General features: G+C 38.4%; 1 protein-coding gene across 2 annotated transcripts in view; it reads right to left on the minus strand.

Moving 5' to 3' along the window:
- XRCC4 (X-ray repair cross complementing 4) overlaps window positions 1–19,203 on the minus strand; it is a 144,249-nt gene that overhangs the window by 122,319 nt on the left and 2,727 nt on the right. The window contains exons 2-4 of one of the 2 annotated variants that reach the window (XM_072922879.1): window positions 7,837–7,876; window positions 6,448–6,597; window positions 3,704–3,891 (exon numbers count right to left, since the gene is read on the minus strand). In XM_072922879.1, coding sequence (XP_072778980.1) covers window positions 3,704–3,891; window positions 6,448–6,586 — 327 coding nt within the window. In that variant the 5' untranslated portion in view covers window positions 6,587–6,597; window positions 7,837–7,876. The remainder of the gene's footprint in view (window positions 1–3,703; window positions 3,892–6,447; window positions 6,598–7,836; window positions 7,877–19,203) is intronic. The other variant, XM_041711056.2, reaches the window with a different exon arrangement.

Consider the following 19,203-nt stretch of genomic DNA (forward strand, 5'->3'; position numbering starts at 1 on the left):
TGAAGTACACAGACATTAAGTGATATAAGTGATATGAGAGTCATTACCTTCACACTGGCCTAAGGATTAATCATTTCATCTTCCTCTCTCCTCAGCTGGTCGAATTGCCTGGGAAACAACCTGAACTCTCAGTGACCTTTGCTAACCAAACAACACATCCTCAGTGGTTCGAAGCAAAGTAACTATTCAGACCTTGAACCAAGACAGTTTGGACAGCACAAAGAGCTCTACCCACTACATTTCTCTCATTTGGCATTTTGGTTAGCAAAAGCTTCTCCAGCTTTTTTTTTTTTTTTCAACTTTTAGTAAACTTATAATGAACTCACAAGCCCGACCAGGGAAAAGCAGCCACAGGAAATGGGGGAGACAAATAGCAGCATCTCTCCCATCCTAATTAGCAACAGTGCTGCATCTAAGGTTGAATTTGTTAAGCTCTTACCCTCCCTGTTTACAAACTTAAGCAAAAGGCAAGGGAAAAAACCCCAGAGCCTGTCACATTACTGTACAAAAAGAGACTGCTAGCACTCAAGTAATTGTTTATCAAAGGCTATTTAGTCTATTTAATTGCCAGCCCTGAAAAAAAAAAAAAAAAAAGAAGAAAAAAAAGAAAGAGCTTGCCGGATTTCCATTATTTATTATATGTGGAGTGAGTCGCTGAAGCACTTGGAAAGATTTACTTCCCAGTGGTCACCTACTTAGATCAAGCACTAAATCACTGCCTCTGTGGCTGGTGTTTGTTTAGGTGGCAGCAGTTGAGCTGGACCAGCCTGGCCGGGGTCTCGGTGTGTGTGGCCCGTCCGGGGCTGCAGCTGGATCCGCACACAATTCCCACTGTGCTGCACAGACATTGTTATTTCAGGGTCCTTCCCCACACCCCAGGCACCCAGACACAGCTCCCAGAGGCAGAGCCACCTGTCCTGAGAGGTGGCTGGGATTTTCACCAAACGCGTCGGAATTCTCACAAAAACACATCGGGATTTTCGCCAAACGTGTCAGGAGTTTTAAAGGCACAATTTCTTAGGCTCAGCTGCACATCCTGCCAGAACCAGTGTTTCTAAAGCTCAGACGTCATTATCTCTCATCAAAACAACATTTCGAGATAAATAAGTACTAAAACCCTTATTATTTTTCTTATTCTGTTACTTCTAAGCATTACAGGCACTACAAAACAAACATGTTACACTGTGCTCCCTCTAAATCAGGCAGGAATTCTTCATGACTTGGGGAGGTTTTCCATCCATGCAAAACCCAAACCATCAGCGCTCATCCATTATAAAAACCTTAGATACACATCATTATTGTACAGTACCGATTATAAAGACTTTTAAAATGATATGAAGATAGAGGTTTGGTTTCATTCCATCCAAGCAGGGCAGGAGGAGGTGTAAGCACATCCTTTTACAGGTCATGGCAGGAACCTGTGTGTTCATCAGCTGAACAACAGGTGAATCAAACACCTTGTTAAGTCATCAAATGTACTACACTGGCAGTGCAGATAATTCAAATGCATTTTTCATTGCAGTCCCTTCCAAAGCAAGGGGCACAATGGGGCTGCCACCAATTCCTCCAGAAAACACGTGAGCAATAAAACAAATTTCCATATCAGAAAGCATTTCCCAGTAATATACCTGTGTTTTCCTTTGCATAACATCACCCCATCATTTCTATTTGCACTCCCACAGACCACCCAATACAGTTTTGGCACATAATTAGACTTTATGGAAGCAGAGCTTTAGCAAGATGCTGCAAAGAAGGTAAAACTTACTTCAAATACCACGGTTTGGTACAGCCATGAAAACAATAAATCAGTATCTAGCTCAGAGATTTGTCATTCCCATGTGGGATGCAAACTTATGACAGAGCTCAGCTCTAAAAATCAGTGGGTGACTGCTGGTGATCAGCATCATGTTCTAGACAGGTCTCATTAAAAATAATAAAAAAAAATTGAATTATGGATATAAGCATGCATGTATTTCTAAAAAATAAGGCAAGGCATATTATTGATTTTCTAAGACTACAAAATTTACTCTCAGACACCCATATACTAATTTCATGAAAAGATTTTGCAATTTTACTTACATGGAGACTGATAAGCATTTTATAGCTCAAAGTGTAACAATGCATTTCAGAAGGTTTTGCTATTTTTTTTTTACTGAAAACTGTTAATAATTAAACTGATAATAGATAAGCACTGAGTTTAAGTCATGTTTAAGCTGCAGAGTAGTTTCTCTAGGCTTCCCTGAATTTACTGTTATTGTTATTATTATTATATTTTATTATTATAGTTTATTATTGTTGTATTTTATTTTTATTACTGCTGTTGTAGTTATTATTATTTATAATTTAGCTGAATATCAGCCCTCTGGATGTACAGAGCCCAAGAAGATTAATTTCCTAATGTAATGCTGAAAGAGAGAGATCACAAATACTTCCACAGAGAGTTTGAAAAACGTTTAGAACATATTCTATTACACACCTGAAAGCTATTTCTAATACCTAATTCTACTATTAAATTCTACATAATGCTTTGGTAATTTTATTTGTAGGAATTAGTTTAGGACAGAAGGAGGGAAAAAAAAAGGTGCATTTTCACCCAAGAAATCCTATCTTAGCTAAAAACATTCTTTCAACACCCAAAGTTTAAAGCATACATAGGAATCAAGGTTTTTTGTATTTTCAAGTTTCTTTGGTCAGATTATTATTTTCCAAATTTACATAAAGTTGTTTTCATACAAGTTAAATTTCTCATAAGCCTGAATTGATGGAAACATGTATTAGGTGACCCCACAATCACGAGGATGTTTTTACTTAATAAAAATACATTTAATGCATAATAACATAAGAATGCATTTAATCTGGCCTATATTTAGAACATGTGTGACACAGAGCAGAAACAAAAAAAAGGATCCTTAACCATACTGCTCTCAATTTCTAAGTATAGTTTGGTCCTAAACTTGCAAAATCTTTGTGAACAATCAAACAGCTCACGAGATTTAGGGTCAGTATGGCCCTAAATCGGGTGAATTTACCCAGAATGGGTAAATTCACAGAAATACTTAGAATGCAGACTGGTAGACTTAGATGCCCTAAAGAGCTGAGCTCAGTTGAAATTTCCTATACTGCACAAAGACATGTAAAACAATTAAAAAAAAAATTACAAACTGGGATATTCACCTTAAAAGTTAGGTTCTTCTTCAGAAAAGCTTTAAAACAGCAAAGCACAACCTGAAATATCCACAAGTGTCTACAGATAGAGATTATACTGGTTTCTTTCTTTTCTAAGAGGGTCTTTCCCTTTGCAACCAAGCAAGCAGCATGGAACCACTTTCCCATTTGCAATTTAATGCAACATTTTCAGCCTTAGCTTGCAAAATATCTAAAGTAGTTAAAAAGTTAATTTTAAACCTATATTTTAGCATTTGAAAACTTGCCTGCATTTTATTTTTTTTTTCTAATTTAGGTGAGTAATACAGAGGCAGGATGAAGAAACAAGGAAAACAAAAGTGCACAGGAGGCTAAAATTTGAAAAGGGCAGCATCTATCCCAAACCACCCACTTTGTTTCTAGCTTGGCCCATGCAAGAGCTCAAAACACTCAGTCTGGAGTGGGTATCACACATCTGATTTTAAAGGCCATAATAAAATACAAAAATGTATTTCATTCTCATTGTTTAACAGTTAAATTTAAACATTCATCTACTTACAGAGCCGTCTTTCAGGTTCCTTTCATAGGAGAAGTGACAGACCTTATTCTGCTCATCTCTTGAGATCACAAAGTTGTATTTGCCAGCTGACTCTTCTCCAGCTATCAGTGCTTTCCTCAGCTCTCCCACATATTTCTCTCTGTCCATTTCTATGTCAGCAGCCTCTGTAGAAATGTCTGATTCAGACACTATACCAGAAAAAGACATATGAGAAATAAATATTCATATGTGTGGGAACAAGTATATGCATTACACATTACATACAAATCATCTATTAAGATACATTTAAATATATAAAATACTATATTTATGTATCTTTATATATAAATAGTGCACATATTATATGTATTTACTATATATATCTTAAAGTATACATACATACATATATATACATATATATGTATATATACATATATATCACCTTGAAGGTCCCTTCCAACCCAAGGCATTCTGTAATTCTGTGATTCAATAAAATATTAGGAGATTAGTCTTCCTTTGAACACACATTGGTGTGTTGTTTCCACTTGTGGAAATGTAGCAGAAATATTGTGTTTTTCAGAAGTTCTGTCCCCGTTTTTTCCCTGTCTGAAAATGGGTTATTTCCTTATTGCTATTGATCCACAATTCTAGTTGCCTAAATTCACCTAAAACAGAACGGAGTGAAATGTGGAATCCCTTGCAGCATGAGGCAAAGAGGGATAGAAAAAGGTAATTTTGAAATACTTACAAAGGAAGTGCTGGCCTGGAACAGTGATTTCAATACTGAGAAGATAAACTTTTAGTAACAGTAAGAAAGTCATAAAAAGAAAGACACTAAAATACTGCAATAGAGCACTGTGGGTTTGTTGGTTTGTTTTGGTTATTTTGTTTTTTTTTCCCTGTATAGGCTGCATGTTCCTTTATGATTTAAAACCAGCAGAACTGATAAATCATTAGGGAAACATGATATGCATAAATCCTCATAGATGTTATTCTTTAACCAGATACCAAGGTATGACACTAGATTACATTGTGTATTTGTGTGCTTCTCCTCCCCTCCAACATTCAGTTTTCCCCTCTCTCTTTAACAGGACTCCTAACACATTTCATCATCACATTAAACATACTAAACCCATAAAAGACAACTCCATCAGCAACTCTCACTCTCTCCCTGGTAGGTCTTGCCAAAGAAAATAATCCACAGCACGAGAAACCCAAAAGGGATTTCCCACAGCAAGTATATTCTGACCATTGCTTTCCCTCCCTCCAGGTTTTGAATTTAAAATGGAAGCAGTCTCAAAAATGATGTAATAACTTTAGAAAGTGACCAAAATCAATGTTTTGTTGAATGAAAACACAGTGCAGTAGGAAAGCCTCATTCACAAGAACATCAACCCCCAATAAAATTATTCAAGGGATTAGAAATTCAGTAAGAATTTCTTAGAAAGGGATCAGATTCTTCCTCAGATTCTCCAGAAGAACAAAAGAATTTCCTCTGGATGAGCACCTAATGCTCACAGCAGAATTGTTGTGTGTTTCTTTCTTCCCTTTTTAATGGAGTGAATTCAACAAAATGAGAACTGTGTCTACCTATTTTTTTATACCCTTACAGCTATAATAGCACAGCCTTCACTTGGAAAAATAAGATTCATCTTTTTGAGAATTCTAAACTGGGGATCTTGAAGTCACCTCAGAATAAGAAGATTCTTCAAACAGAAAAAACATTATTTGCCAGTGTTTACACCCTTTTTGTCGTTTCCAAAATAACGTTACTATTTTCAAGCCAGGAAAGAAAAACATTTCACTACCAGAAATCAGGATTGGAACACATGCATTTTCTTTGTGCATGTGGGACCCCTGATCAATGGAGTGTTTGAAATGTTTAAAGGAATGTGGAAGAGCAAATTTCATTTAAGTTTTGATTTTAATTGACATTTATCTAATCTCAGACCTATATGAAAGCTTGGCTTGTGTAGGAATTGAGGAGGAACAACATCCACTGGGTAAGGAGAAAGAAAGAAAAAAGGAACTACATAGATATTTCTTATTATTTAGACAGTCCAGAAAATGGTTTTGCCTACAATTTTCTGAAAATACATAATTCTCTCCTCCCTTCAAATTATTTTTGCTACTGAGAGAAGGGCTTTTGAGAAAATATTTAACATTTCTCAAGAACACACAAATCTAACCTTTTTTCACTGGTTATGAATAAGAGAATCAGCCACACATGCAAAGATCCATCTTCTTACTGAGGTTTTAGAGAGTGCAAAAAAATCCCACAGGCTAAGTTTTTCCTACTGATTGTCCTGTTGTCCCTTTTCCTTCACAAAAATTCACTTCATTACGAAATATAGCTACCTTTGGCTATTTAAATGTGACAAAAATATTTTAAAATCATCTGCAAATAACAGCTTTATGGACTCCAATTTGCAAATGGAACTTGGGTACACATTTGTTTGAGAATCTGGAGAAGACAAAGAAGTGTTACTTCAGCATCACTCCAAGAAATTATACATTCTTGAGAAAGAACAAAACATTGCATATCCATGTGCTGAATGAATTAGTTTTAGCTTTGACACACAAACTCCAGATTTCAAAGTTCTCTGGCCACATCCCAGAAGATCATGGACCCCTCCTCCTCCTTTTTGGGGACAAAACACCCATGGAATTACCATACAAGTTGTGGCACACAGCTTAGAAAGTGTTTTAAAAGGAGCAATTAAGAGCAGTAATAATTTAAATTAATGTATTTTTCTTTCCATTACCTGTCCCAGTCCAGACACACTGACAATCACTAAGAAGTAAACCAAAGCCAGTGCCTAAATCCTTTTCCCATGACACCTGTAGAAAATAGGTTGCTTCTGGATCAGAAACTGGATGAATTCTGTTCAAAGTCTTCTCCATCTTCCCAACACCTGTTTAAAAAGCAAGATAATCTTGTTGTAAACACTGGGGTGGTTAACAGCTTTACACAACTAGCTTGGGGGTTGTTATGTGTGGGGAATATAGAAACACAAGTATGCTTGCAAATTTATTCTACTTTCCTCCCCAAATTCAGTTTGTCAGAGGACTGGTGATACATGCAAACAGGAAACCGGATTATAATAAATAAGGTTTCAGTGCCAACAATTAAACATATTTGAATAGTCTCAAATTAAGAAGCTGTCAGAAAGCTGGGGGACAGGAAATTACTACAGCCAAGCTTTTCCCCATGGGTCTGTTTTTAGCTCACTGTCTGCTATCACCCAAAGTACAGAATATTTAACATAATTCAAAATAATCAACATTCATCTGGAAGACTGCCACGTGAAAGCTGCTACTAAGCTTCACAGCAAAGCAGAGGGTGTAGCAAATGCCAGCAACCCAAAGGAAGTATCTCAAGCACTGGATTCTGCAGAGAACAGAATATATGATGTTACAGTGAATGTATTTTGCTCTACAGAAAAGCAGCTTGGCAACCTGTGATTGACCTAAGATCTTCTCAAGAATCCCACGTATTTATACACAAGCTAACTGACTGAGAAAAGGCTACAGGCTCACTCACAGGATTAAAAAAAGAATGTAAAAGGAGGAAAAACCCAGATGAGGCATTCAAATTTAAACTACACGCACTGAGTACAATGGTGCTTGGGCAGGGATTAAATGCTCTATGGAGGTTTCCACCTAAAGTGCAGCAGTAAATAATCATGACCAGGACCAGTTCAGGCCCTGAAGGGACTCTGCTCTCCAAGCAGGAGTAGAAGGAAGCTTTTTCTTTGCTCCTGGACATTGAGAAATTAACCTAGATACAGATTTAACTACCTTGGCTTCCCCAAAAATTGGCATTTTCGGGTTAGGAAGAGCAGCTTTAACTGCAATTGACTGAACTCTTCCTGACCCTTGCTCAACTCTGCACCCAACAACATTTCAAAATGCCTTTCTCTTGCCCAGACAAGCAGCAAAATATATTAATTTAAGCATTGGTTTTCAAGCATAAAGCTTTAGTATTTGCATCTCTAAACCACCACTGCGTCTGCTAGTACAGATGTCATATTCCAGCTTTCTATTCCCTGAAAATGCAACAGAAACGAAAAAGTTACCAAAACATAAATTGGGAAGTTAATATGAGGGGAAAAAAAAATTTAAAAAAAAAAATCTCTAGTTCCATCACTAACCAGCTGGCTATTTCAGAAAATGTACAGTGTGTCCCTGCACCTGTAAACAAGAACAGAAAAATTAAATAGTTAATTAAATAGTTGGGGGTGGACAGGTGGAACAATGCCTTTGCAATTGGTGACTTCAGAAATAAAGGCATTTTAAAGATTTGTGGGGCACTAACTGCCTGCCCATGGGTCAGTAATGAGCAAGGGGCAGGAAACACAAGAAATGAATGCTCAAGCACACACACATGCACGGCTGTCCTTTGCCTGCCGGATTCCCTTTTGCTTCTTGTTAATTATGGAAAAATACAGCCTCTCGTGAGATTATTTTAATAGAAGTCCTCCTCTGAAAAGCAATGTTTTTAGAGAGATTTCAGTTAAAGACTGTAAAACAGTAGCAGACAACACTGACAGCACACAAGGTACTCATGTGTAGTTCAACAGGAAGGTTTTGCTTGTTTTATGTGAGTTTTATCACGAAGTAGAGCAGCATTCAGTGAAAAACACCTGCACTAGAGGCTTTCTTATCAACCCAGACTGTTTATAACAAAAAACAAAGCAAGAGAATTAGATTTTCTATTACTATAACGATAAAGCACATGAAGCATCAGTCAGTCCTCAGTCAGAAAAAGTGAAGTCAAGAGTAGAAGAGGAAAGAAGCCTGTTTATTTATTTAAAGATGCACTAACAAGGTCTCTGAGGCCTGAGACTAAATTCACTTGATATAGTGATACTGGTTTCCCATGCACACATCAGTATTTCATTACAGTGATGTAGCACAGCTAAAAACGAAAGTTTTGTTTAGACAACGCTATTGGTACCCCTGTGGTAAAACACAAATTCAACAGAATGAGGAGACACAACCAAGAATAATAACCTAAATTTCGAAACAAATTCAAAATATGGTTTTCCTGCTTTTCCAAATTTTATTGTGCAGCTCTGAAAAAAAGCATTTTCCAAAGAGGCATAAAATGAAGATTTTTTTTTTTCTCCCAGCTTTCATCTCCTCCACAGTGCTCACTGGCCTTTTGAAAGGAGTATATTACTTATTACTCCACATTTAGGATCTGCCTCTGTAAGCAGAGCTCAGACAGACTCCATCTCCAAGCACTCAACCCTTCCAACCCATCAGCAAAAGCTCAAGGACTCCTGGTTGTATACAATGCCTATTATATACTTCTCTTCAAGAGGAGGGAAAAATCTCCTTCATGAAAATTAGTCTGACCTACACAGCACAAAAAAAACATCACTTCAAACAGTAATATTGTACCTTACTGCTTTTTTTGAAAGCAAAACAATTACAACAACAAACTAAAAATCCAAATCCCTTTTCCCCTCATCCCTTTTATGTCCCGAGAACACAAAGTTGACTGCAGTGTTCAGTAAATGGATAAACCACACACAGTTCAAACATGAATACAGCAAAAAAGACCAAAGGAGTTCCCTACTTATTTAACAACAAGCAGCTTACTACTAAAGAAATTAAAAATACAGACAATGAATAAGGGCATATTCCTTATTCATTCACTATAAGGTGACTGCACGCACTCCATTCATTCTAAAGGCAAATCTTAATAACAGATGTGCAGCACTGTACTTCTAAAACAAGATGTATTGCTCTGTATTTCAAGAGATTGAATAAAACAATCTCCTCAGAGTAACCTTTCCCAATGCACCCACCTACTCACTAAATTCATCACCCACCCCACCAGCTTCCAATGTCTCAAGCTTATGTGAGCTTTCACAGATCAAATACTTCTGCCAGGTGAAGATTTCATTATGAAAGAAAGACAAAAATATAAAGGAGAGGTGAAACCTTGAGACTTATCTTCACTTTCACATCTTTGGGGTAGAAAGGTAGGAACTGTGTTAATGCTCAGAGAGGTTAAAACAGCCCCTTGAATTTTTGGAGTGTCACTATTTAACAGTCCAGCTGTTGGCAAAGCTTGTTAGAACAAAGTAAAATAAAATAATTGCATAAAAGCAGGCTGTATTTTTATTACTATCCAAGTTGCTGGGAGCAGCCTCTCATTGTGGCAGCCTAAAAATCCCCTCTGAGTCCACCAGACCAGAGGAGCACCCTCAAGTGCCATTGAGCATCCAGCCCCTGTGGGCTCTCACGTTGACCACCACAGTCCTTTACTCCTTCCCTGGCTGTGACAAAGCAAAGTGCAGAGCAAATTTTGGGACTGGGGCCACAGAAGGTCAGTGTTCCATCCTTGGGGGGCACAGCACCAGCCCCTCTCCACGCCAGGGCCAGCCTGCAGGTGGGGACAGCGCAGTCCCACCCCAAAAGTGTAAATCAGAGGTTTTATTGAGGCCTGGAACAGTTAGGGATTGAGCTGTTTATCTTTAGCACTTTGTCCCCCTGGTCTTTGGCTCCTGTGATCACCATTAGGCAATGTTTCCCTCTGAGGAGGGATCAGCTGTTGGCTGGTGCCTCTGCCCTCGGAACAAACAGCGCACACAGCCCCTTCTGAATGAACAAGACACTCTTAAAATGGGCCCACAAAGAATTTTATATGTTGTTTGGGATAGCACCAGGCATAGACCAAAAGCCAAATCTTTCAGGCTGCTCCAACACAGCATCATTGATAATATTCTGAACTTTAGCACTTCATTTTTCCTTTTTTTTTCCCCATGAAGACTAATGGCTTTTTTTTTTCTTTTTTTCCCCAAATTGGTTGGGCTGCAGGTGTTCCAAACCTCAGCAGCTATGCTTGGAAGGCTACTTACAGACCAGAAAGAGCTACTATGTCTTTGAAATGGAGCAATTAACCTAAGTGCTTTCTTGCTGAGGAAAAATGGGAGCTATCCACAGGGAGTTCAGAATAGAAGACCACACACTGTTATTGAAGTCTACAGTTTGGCTCCTTCTGACACTGCCCAAACTACAGACCATAACCTAATAATCCAAAGTTAATAGTAAATACATAATCAGAGAAGAGGTACTATTCAGGAGATACTACATGTACTCATAAGTAGATAATAGGTGATTTAAACCAGTTAAGAGAAGCTCAAGATTGCTTTTAAAGATTAAAACTAGCTATTACCACATTTTCTAACAGAAGGAAATAAGATAATGCCTATATTTATGCATATATCCAGTGATATATTTCATTCAAATTGATATTCTCTCATGTTAATTTAAAATTCCATTAACTCCAATACTTCAGGAGTAAGAACATTAAAACACCTGACAAAAACCTCAACTCTCACTCCATTAATCTTAGAACTACTGATCCAATAGGGACTTCCTCCTTTCTCATTTCTTTTTGGAGGAACGTGACTGGGCCAACAAACATGAAGGCAAATAACACAGCATCTTTCCTGTCCCATCTCACAAAAATCCTCCCACTCCTCTGGCCACAATACTTGTTTGACATTGAAGAATGATTCGATAATAACCTTCATGTGGAACTTACAGATAAATCTGAAAGCCAAAGAAGAGAAAAAATTGATAAGAGCTTTGTTCCTTAATGCAATTTAGGGGGCTAAGACTTTTTTTTGTATTACATGCACCCTAAGTAATATTTAGTCGCTTTTATTATTTAACTTTACTATGTATTAAAAGCACATAGGTTACAATTTTGTCAATAATGCAACTTTGTGATAAAAGAAATGAACCAAAAATTAGCACTTGGATACTAAGAAGAGATAGAATGTTGTGCAGTGGGGGAAATGGGGAATTTAAGAAACTCAGTGCTCCATGGCAGCATTTGATCAGGAGATCATGGGCCCAAGTGCAGAGGCTCACATGGCTCACATTTGCACTGCTGCCTTCCCACTGCTTCATGGCAGCCACAGAACGATTGGAAACATGCACATGCTTTTTGTGCAATTGTGTGTCCCCCCCCCCCCAAAATAAAAAAAAAGAGAAACCCCAAACCAAAAAAACCAAAACCAAATTAGTTCTGAGCTTGTCATGCTCCACGGGACAATAGGATATGGAAGATGTGCCACAGAAGATGTGGAATCCACGATAAGGAACAACCCTTGTCAGGCTTATTTACTACAGTCACCAGCTGAAAAATGAGGAGAAACAGAAGGAAGCAGACAGTCAACAACCTTTATAGTAGGAATCTTACTAACAAGCCTTGATCTTAATTGTAGCCTGGAGGCAAAGCCCACCCTGGTGTCTTTCATCCCCTTGAAGTCTCAGGCCTAACCCACTACCCACTGCAGGCATCCAGCCTTGCCAAGCTCACTTACAACCATCTACATTAAGCTATAATAAGGTTAAAAAAAAAAGGCCTTCAGTGTATTAAAACAAACACCAAAGTGGGCAATTATACTAGTATATGCTAGCAAGTCAGGGAGCATGCAGACAGATTTATAAAAGGGGCCTTTTTGTAACAATTCTTCCCAAAACTAACAGCAAATCCTCACTTTCCAAGCTGCATGGGTAATCCAGATTACACTAACTGAACGTTATAAACCTGCAAAAAAATAAAATAAAAATAAAATTCAGCTGTGCAACCGTCATGTTTCTTGTTGAAAAAGTGAATTTTAGTAGTGAAGTTACTAAAAAGTGCATGTGGAAGGCAGCAAAGATCAAAGGCAACAACCAGCCCAGCCTCCAGAGGATAAATCTGGGATGAAAAGTCAGCAAGGCATGTCTCAGAGACCCAGACTCCCTTTCTCTGCTGCTTCTGGAAGATGCAAGTCCCAACAAATATTTTATAACTCTAACTTGGCAACAGGACACCCTGGCTTTCCAAGGCCCTACCAAAGGCAGTGGTGGCACTGTGCCTTCACTTGAAAACCACAGGATACTTATTAAGAAAAATAATTCACTTCCTCCTCAAAAAAAAAAAACTTTAAAAAAGAGATACACATTCCAAATATACATATAATTTTCCACATAATTTCTCTGAAAAGACAGCATTAAAATTGCTGTATGTTTTGCAGATAAAAAACAGAAGAAGGAAGTTGTGCCAGACACAACCTTTGAGCACAATGTATACAGTCAGTAAGAACAAAGATTTGGGAATTCCAAGTCTCTTAGTCATATTTTTAAAAGCATATCTGTAGTTTTCAGTACCTTTGTATCATCCATTTGAGGAGAGTAAAGTTGAGGAAATTTTTGGGGGGAGGAAAAAAAAAAAAAAAGCAGCATGTTTTAATTACCCTTCGTCCATCCAAAAATACCCCAATGCATATGTGTTTTTGATGTATATTTGGATAACAACGTAGTCTGGCTGAGGTATCATCTGTTTTCCAAAACACTGCCTTCTTTAGGATTAAATATTATCAGGATATTTAATACAAATCTGTCGCACAGATTTCCTTTGTTTTCTATTTTTCAGTCCCCACACAGACCCTACACGATTCCACTCAGTCTGATGTTTTTCTCTAAATGTCTGACTTAAAATTACTGAGCAATGCATTCCACTAAATTCTTTTTTTTTGCTCTTTTTCCCCCGTTTTTTTTTTAGTTTTAAATTTTAAAGTCAAATAAATTTAGTACTGTCAAATCCACAAGAGCTTCACAGGCAAGAGCACCCAGCCCGAAACAAAGATAAATGAAACAAAGAAATCAGTGTCAGGTAGATATGGATGGATGTAATTCTGTATGTAGGATTTTCTGAGGAGTTTTGAAAAATTGAGCCCACTAACCTGGAGAAACAAGTTTCACCAAATGTTGCCACTTCAGCGGGACAAGGGCAGGTATAAATATGAAGGCTCACATATATTTCTCTCCTCCCACCTCTACACCCAAGACTTTTCAAAGAGATGGATTATTTTAATTTCCCGTCCCTGTCAAATTAATAATAAAAAATAGACCTAGGCTCCAAATTGCTTTATCTTACTAAACAGTTTCCTCAGGCATTTTCTTTGAAGAAAATTCCAGCATTACCCAGTCTTCACTTAACCAAAGTTTTATTATGTTTTTTCTTTCCATCTGCTACTTATCTATTAGAAAACGCAACACTAAACTCCCTGAAACCAAAGAGCTCACGTGGCTTAAATTTATTAATTTAAAAATTGCAATTAATTTTGCTTGACCCTCACAGAAAAATAATTCACAAGACATTCACAAGGAACTGAGACATTCACTTTCAATGCAGATAAATTTCAATTCCGCAGCTCTTTATCCAGCTATGTTTGCTTACTTGGCATTGAACATTAATTACTCTGCTGATGGATTAGGCTGAGTTTGAAGATAAGGCAAAAAGACACATACTGAGCACCAATTTCAGCTGTTTCCACACATGGGCACAGGTTCAGCGTGGGTTTAGCTCAGGTTTTGTGATAATCCACATCAGGGCAGAACCACCAGTCCCTCCCATGACTCGTGCCAGTATTTTAACAAGGAGGGGATACAGGACACCAATCCCATGACCTTACCAAGCTCTGAGAAAACAAGTAGATTTGTTTAAAAAAAAAGAAAAAAATATAGATAAAATAAATTAAGGGCACAATTCCACCAAAAATTTAGAAACACTCACTCTAAACCCTCAGCCAGCACTCGCAAATCTCCTGGTTTGTGCTCAATCAGCACCACACCTACAAACCACATCTGGATGGGGAAAAGGGCACAAAGAGCTTCACTGGAGTCACTTTTACTTTCAACATCACAAGTTTTGTACATTAAAAAAAAAATAAAGCCTCTCAAGACTCATCAGCTCCCTGCTCTTATAAGCAATTTTCAGGACTCTTCACTCTTTCATTCATTAGTAGGTTTTTTGGAGGTTTTTATTTAATCCTTGCTATAGAGTGGGGAAAAAAAATCCCAGAACAGCAAAACCCTACTCAAAAATTTAACCCTTACTCAAGACACTTGATGCCAAGCAGGGGGTGTACTCTAGGAAAACAGCTTTTCAGTATCAGTGCTCCCTTACAGCTCCTAAAGAATGCTTGCACAGTTGTGAAAAGAAACCTGCAGGCTGAGACGAGGGCACAGCAGGGGCACAGCAGCTCAAAAATGCCACTGGGACATGAGCTGAGAGGGCAATTAAGTACTCATTAGTAAAATACAGCACAAAGCTGCTTTGGCAGCGAACCAGTCAGACACAAGTTGGAGATCTTAACGCCCAAATTACAACAAAGCAGAGATGTGAAGCACCACAGAGGTCTCAGGGTGCCGTGTTAAGGATGTTTATTGTTTGCTTTCTCAGGTAAGTTAATGACGACATAAAAAATGGGGAATGGGGCACAGAAACAGCACAGAAGGGATAAATATTTAAAAAACAAGTTTATACAGGGGGGCACTTCACCTTTGTGCTTCTGGCTCCCAACTGCACATCAGTCCCTGAAGCACAACAGTGAGCTAACACAGTGGCCCTGAAATAATGCAGGTACATAAATGTAAAAAAAAAAAAGAGCCTCTTAGCACAGAAGTCACCTCTTCACAGCTCCAACAACCTGTTCCAGTGCAGTCTGAGATAAAGAAACTGCCACTGCATCTTCCTCTCTTTCAGTGCTACAGATTTATTTTGCCCTTATTATTCATAAGTGCCCTTATTTATTCTGCACTCTCAAAAGTATCAAACTCAAAACATGAAGCTCAAATTGAGACTACATACTAAAAAATTCCTCCTCTACCTCTTTACTTAAAAAAAAAAAAGGAAAGGAAAGGAAAAAAAACTGGTTTTAGGATAGTCAGGGTTAATAGAACAAATTCCTGCAACAAACAAGAGTAAAAAAACCATAAAATATTAAAATATAAGGTGCATTTTTCATCTATAGACTTCTCTGACCAAGGCACAGGGAGAAAAGCCCCTCTCTCTAATACTGCCTTCAGGAGATCAGAAAACATTTCTCAAGTACTGTATTTCCAAGACACACAAGAATGCTAGTTCCCTGCCTCTTGCTTCCTAAAACAATTATCCTCCATGTCAGCTTTCAGAAAAATTAACATTTCTGCCCCATCTCCTGATCTGTGGCTGCTGCATGCTGGACTCTGAAAATTAAGGTTCATTTTCTCAGCTGGAATAATTTAATATAAGCTTCCACAACAGAGTCTGATGCTTCCCTGCTTGGCTCATCCAGCACAAATCTATCCCCAGGATTTTGTGAGGTTTCACCCCAAGCTGACACAGCTGACAGCATTTGGAAAGCCCCAGGCTCTCTCTATCCTGTCCAGCTTCTGAAGTGAAAAGGGTGGCCTCTAAGACCCCTTTGTAGATCTGTAAACAAACAAACCCTTTCATAATTATTTGAATCATTTATTAAAAAAAGTAAAATCAAAAACACACACAAAAAAAAACCCCACAAATGCAGCCTGTGATAGGATATATAGCCTCACTCTTCCTTTGTTCCATTAATTTTTCTGTCCCAAGATAGCGATTTGGCTGATGTCTAGATCAAGGGCACAAAAGTTCTCAGTCTCTGCACTCTTAAAAGAGTCACATCAGATCAGTCTCCCTTTTTTTCCCTGTTTATTTTACAATCTGTGCTCTAGCTGTCTAGTCTGCTGGAGGACATCCCTTCCCAGAAAAGCCACCTAACAGTCTGCAGAGCAGATGCAGAAATAGCCCAATGCTTTTCCAAGCTTTGTAAATTTGGACAATTTAATCAAAGTCTGTTTAGTGCAATCACCAATACACCTTAGAAAGCAGCAGCACCAGAAGCTCAAGGCACACACGTCATGATTTTTTTTCCCAATTGGAACTTTTCCTGCAAGACATGTTCTTTTGTGTTGATCAGGTTTGACTGTGTTAGATTAGCAAACAACAGTAATTTGTTTAGTAATTATCTCATAAATTTCACCTTAGCTTGTGTCAACATGGCACCATACATAATTCAGTGAGTCTTTTGTACCCTGAGGTATCTTGGACAGCAGTCCTTACCATTTACACTATCTGATACTATGTTCTATGAATAATATTCAAATTCACAGGAGGTTTTGGCCACCTTTCCCTTTTTCCATCTCATATACAGAGGAAAAAGATGTGGGGAAGACTGAGATCCACAAGACATTGATTACAAAGAGCAGGAGATGAAGGCCATTGTTTCCTAACCCAGGAAAGGGACACAGCTCAAGTCAGGGATACAACTAGAGAAAATATTCATTTTGGGTGGAAAAAGAAATAATTTCAATAGCAATTTAATGTTATTTTACAACAGCTGTCTAAATTGGAATTTTGGTTATTTAGTGATGTTGGTTCAGAATTTATGCACATGATTTTATGTGCTCCCCACAACATCAGCAAGCACTACACTACAAGTCTGCCAAATGGAACAGTGAAGAAATCACAGCTGCAGCCTACTAACCTTGAAGAATCAGATAATGGTTTTGAGTCCTTGAAAATCTGACCCTCAGCTCTGGGTGGTTCCACTTACTCAAGGACGTGTGCTGCTTTTTCATCTGGGGCTCCCAAGCTCTAATGTAACCCCTGGAAAACATTCTCCACCTCCTGCTAAGCCCTAGGTGACAAGAGTTAGGGATTAAAATTTCTCATCCTCAAGTGGCACTGCAAGATAAGGAGCACATCAGAATCAGGCATTGAGACAAAACAGCAAGTGACCCTGCAAGGCCCACAGCACACCCAAGAACACACAGCACAAATATTTGCTTTAATATGTTAATTAAGCCAACTGCAGCATAGAAAACCACCTGAATTATCTCCTTTATGAAATGGATTGGTTTTGGTCAAAACAGAGACATCCAGAATTGCTGCACACCAGCAGCAGGGATTGTCTGTTCCTGAAAGGCACATTTCAGGCACAGCATCACTACTTCTACAGCAAGGCCACCTCACCTGGGGTGTTTTTACAATCTGGAGTACCTTGCTAAGTGATAGAATACCCTTTGCATCAGCCCATCAGTTGTATACACATGAAACCTGCCACAAAAAGCAGGAATTTTACGGTGCAGGAATTACCACTGCAGCAAGAACACTCCTCACCACACATCACCCTGTGCACTGACTTTCTATTAAATGTATAATTAGAATACCAGGCTAAAGCACCCCTGACACAAAGAACAAGGTTAATTCCTGCTCAAAGCAGCTGCAAACTCCAAGCATTTCACAGCTATTGTGATCCATCCTACTACAGTGAGTATGTGCACTTCCAGTAGGTGACGGGCAGAGGCAGAGAAATGAAGAAGAGCCAAACCGAAATGCAGATGGGAGTCTGTTTTTTGCTTGTTGTTGGGTTTGTTTCTGGGGGTTTTTATTTCCTTCAAAATGGTGTTAGCAAACGAAATACCATGCTCTAATTACCAGTGTCAGCACACAGAACACCACCTACCCACGCCAGGCTTGCCTCCAGAAGGCAAACCCCTGGTGTTCCACTGCCTCTCTACTCCAGACTGAGAGCAGAGCAAATCTGTAGCAGTAGCAAAAATGCAAATAAGTTTATAAGCATTCATGCTTGTGTTTGAAGATACTGGGAACAACAGATGTGGGCAACACATACAAGCCAAAGAAAAGAAAAGCAGTATCAGCTTTTTGCCAGTCACTCAAACCAGCTTGTCTCAAAAACCCCCAGCTGACTGCATTTATAGTTTATTTTCAAATTATTTTTCACCTCATATACACACATGGACGTGTTAAGCACAGAAACTTATATATACGGATATACCTGTCATGTCAGCCACCCACCAGTGATATTTTTAAAACCATTTCCTACAATCCTCCTCCTGATGAAAGGTAAAACACACAGAAATAAAAACCCATTGCTTCCACATGCAATTGTCATTGCTCCGTGGTAATTCTTCCTGCATCTGGAAACAGCCTAGAAGTTAAACCTTTTTTTATCTTTCATTATAGACACAAATTCCTTGGTGTGCTCTATTACTCAACTGAACAGTATATAAGCCTTTCAGCACTAAAATATTTCTCAACACCAGGACACACAGCCATGGCCATGAACATTCCTTAAGGGACATAACAGCAATAAAAAAAAGTATACATCCTGAGTTTTTATTTAAATATCTGAATATTGCTATGTAGATCGATGAGTTGTTTAAATTTATGACCTATTTTTTTTATTTTGTCCACCCAGCCCATTCCTGCAGACAACACCAAACAAATTGTCCCAACTCCTCAGAGCTGCTTTTCCATGACAAGATATTAATTGGGAGGGAAAAAAGAACAAGGGAAACTGGAACAACACCATCTGAAAGTTGATTTTCTAATCAATATCCCATGCCTATCACAGCTGTATCCCAGAAGACACTTCCAGGCTAGTTGCACCAATCTTTTGAATTACGCCACCAAGGGTCCCACAAAATCTTTAAATGGCATTTTTCCCACCACAGCAAATTGTTCACCTGAAATAATTTCAATACAGCACATGATCAGTGAAAATTCCCTTTTGAACAGCTGAGACTGTTGGAAACCTCACTTGGAAATTAAATGTCTAGGGTAAATAAAGAGCATTTTTTTGCAAAAATCTGCAATGGGTTTCAGGTGGGAATTCAGCAGAAAC

Source organism: Taeniopygia guttata, chromosome Z (assembly GCF_048771995.1).
Source record: "Taeniopygia guttata chromosome Z, bTaeGut7.mat, whole genome shotgun sequence".
Taxonomy (NCBI): Eukaryota; Metazoa; Chordata; class Aves; order Passeriformes; family Estrildidae; genus Taeniopygia; species Taeniopygia guttata.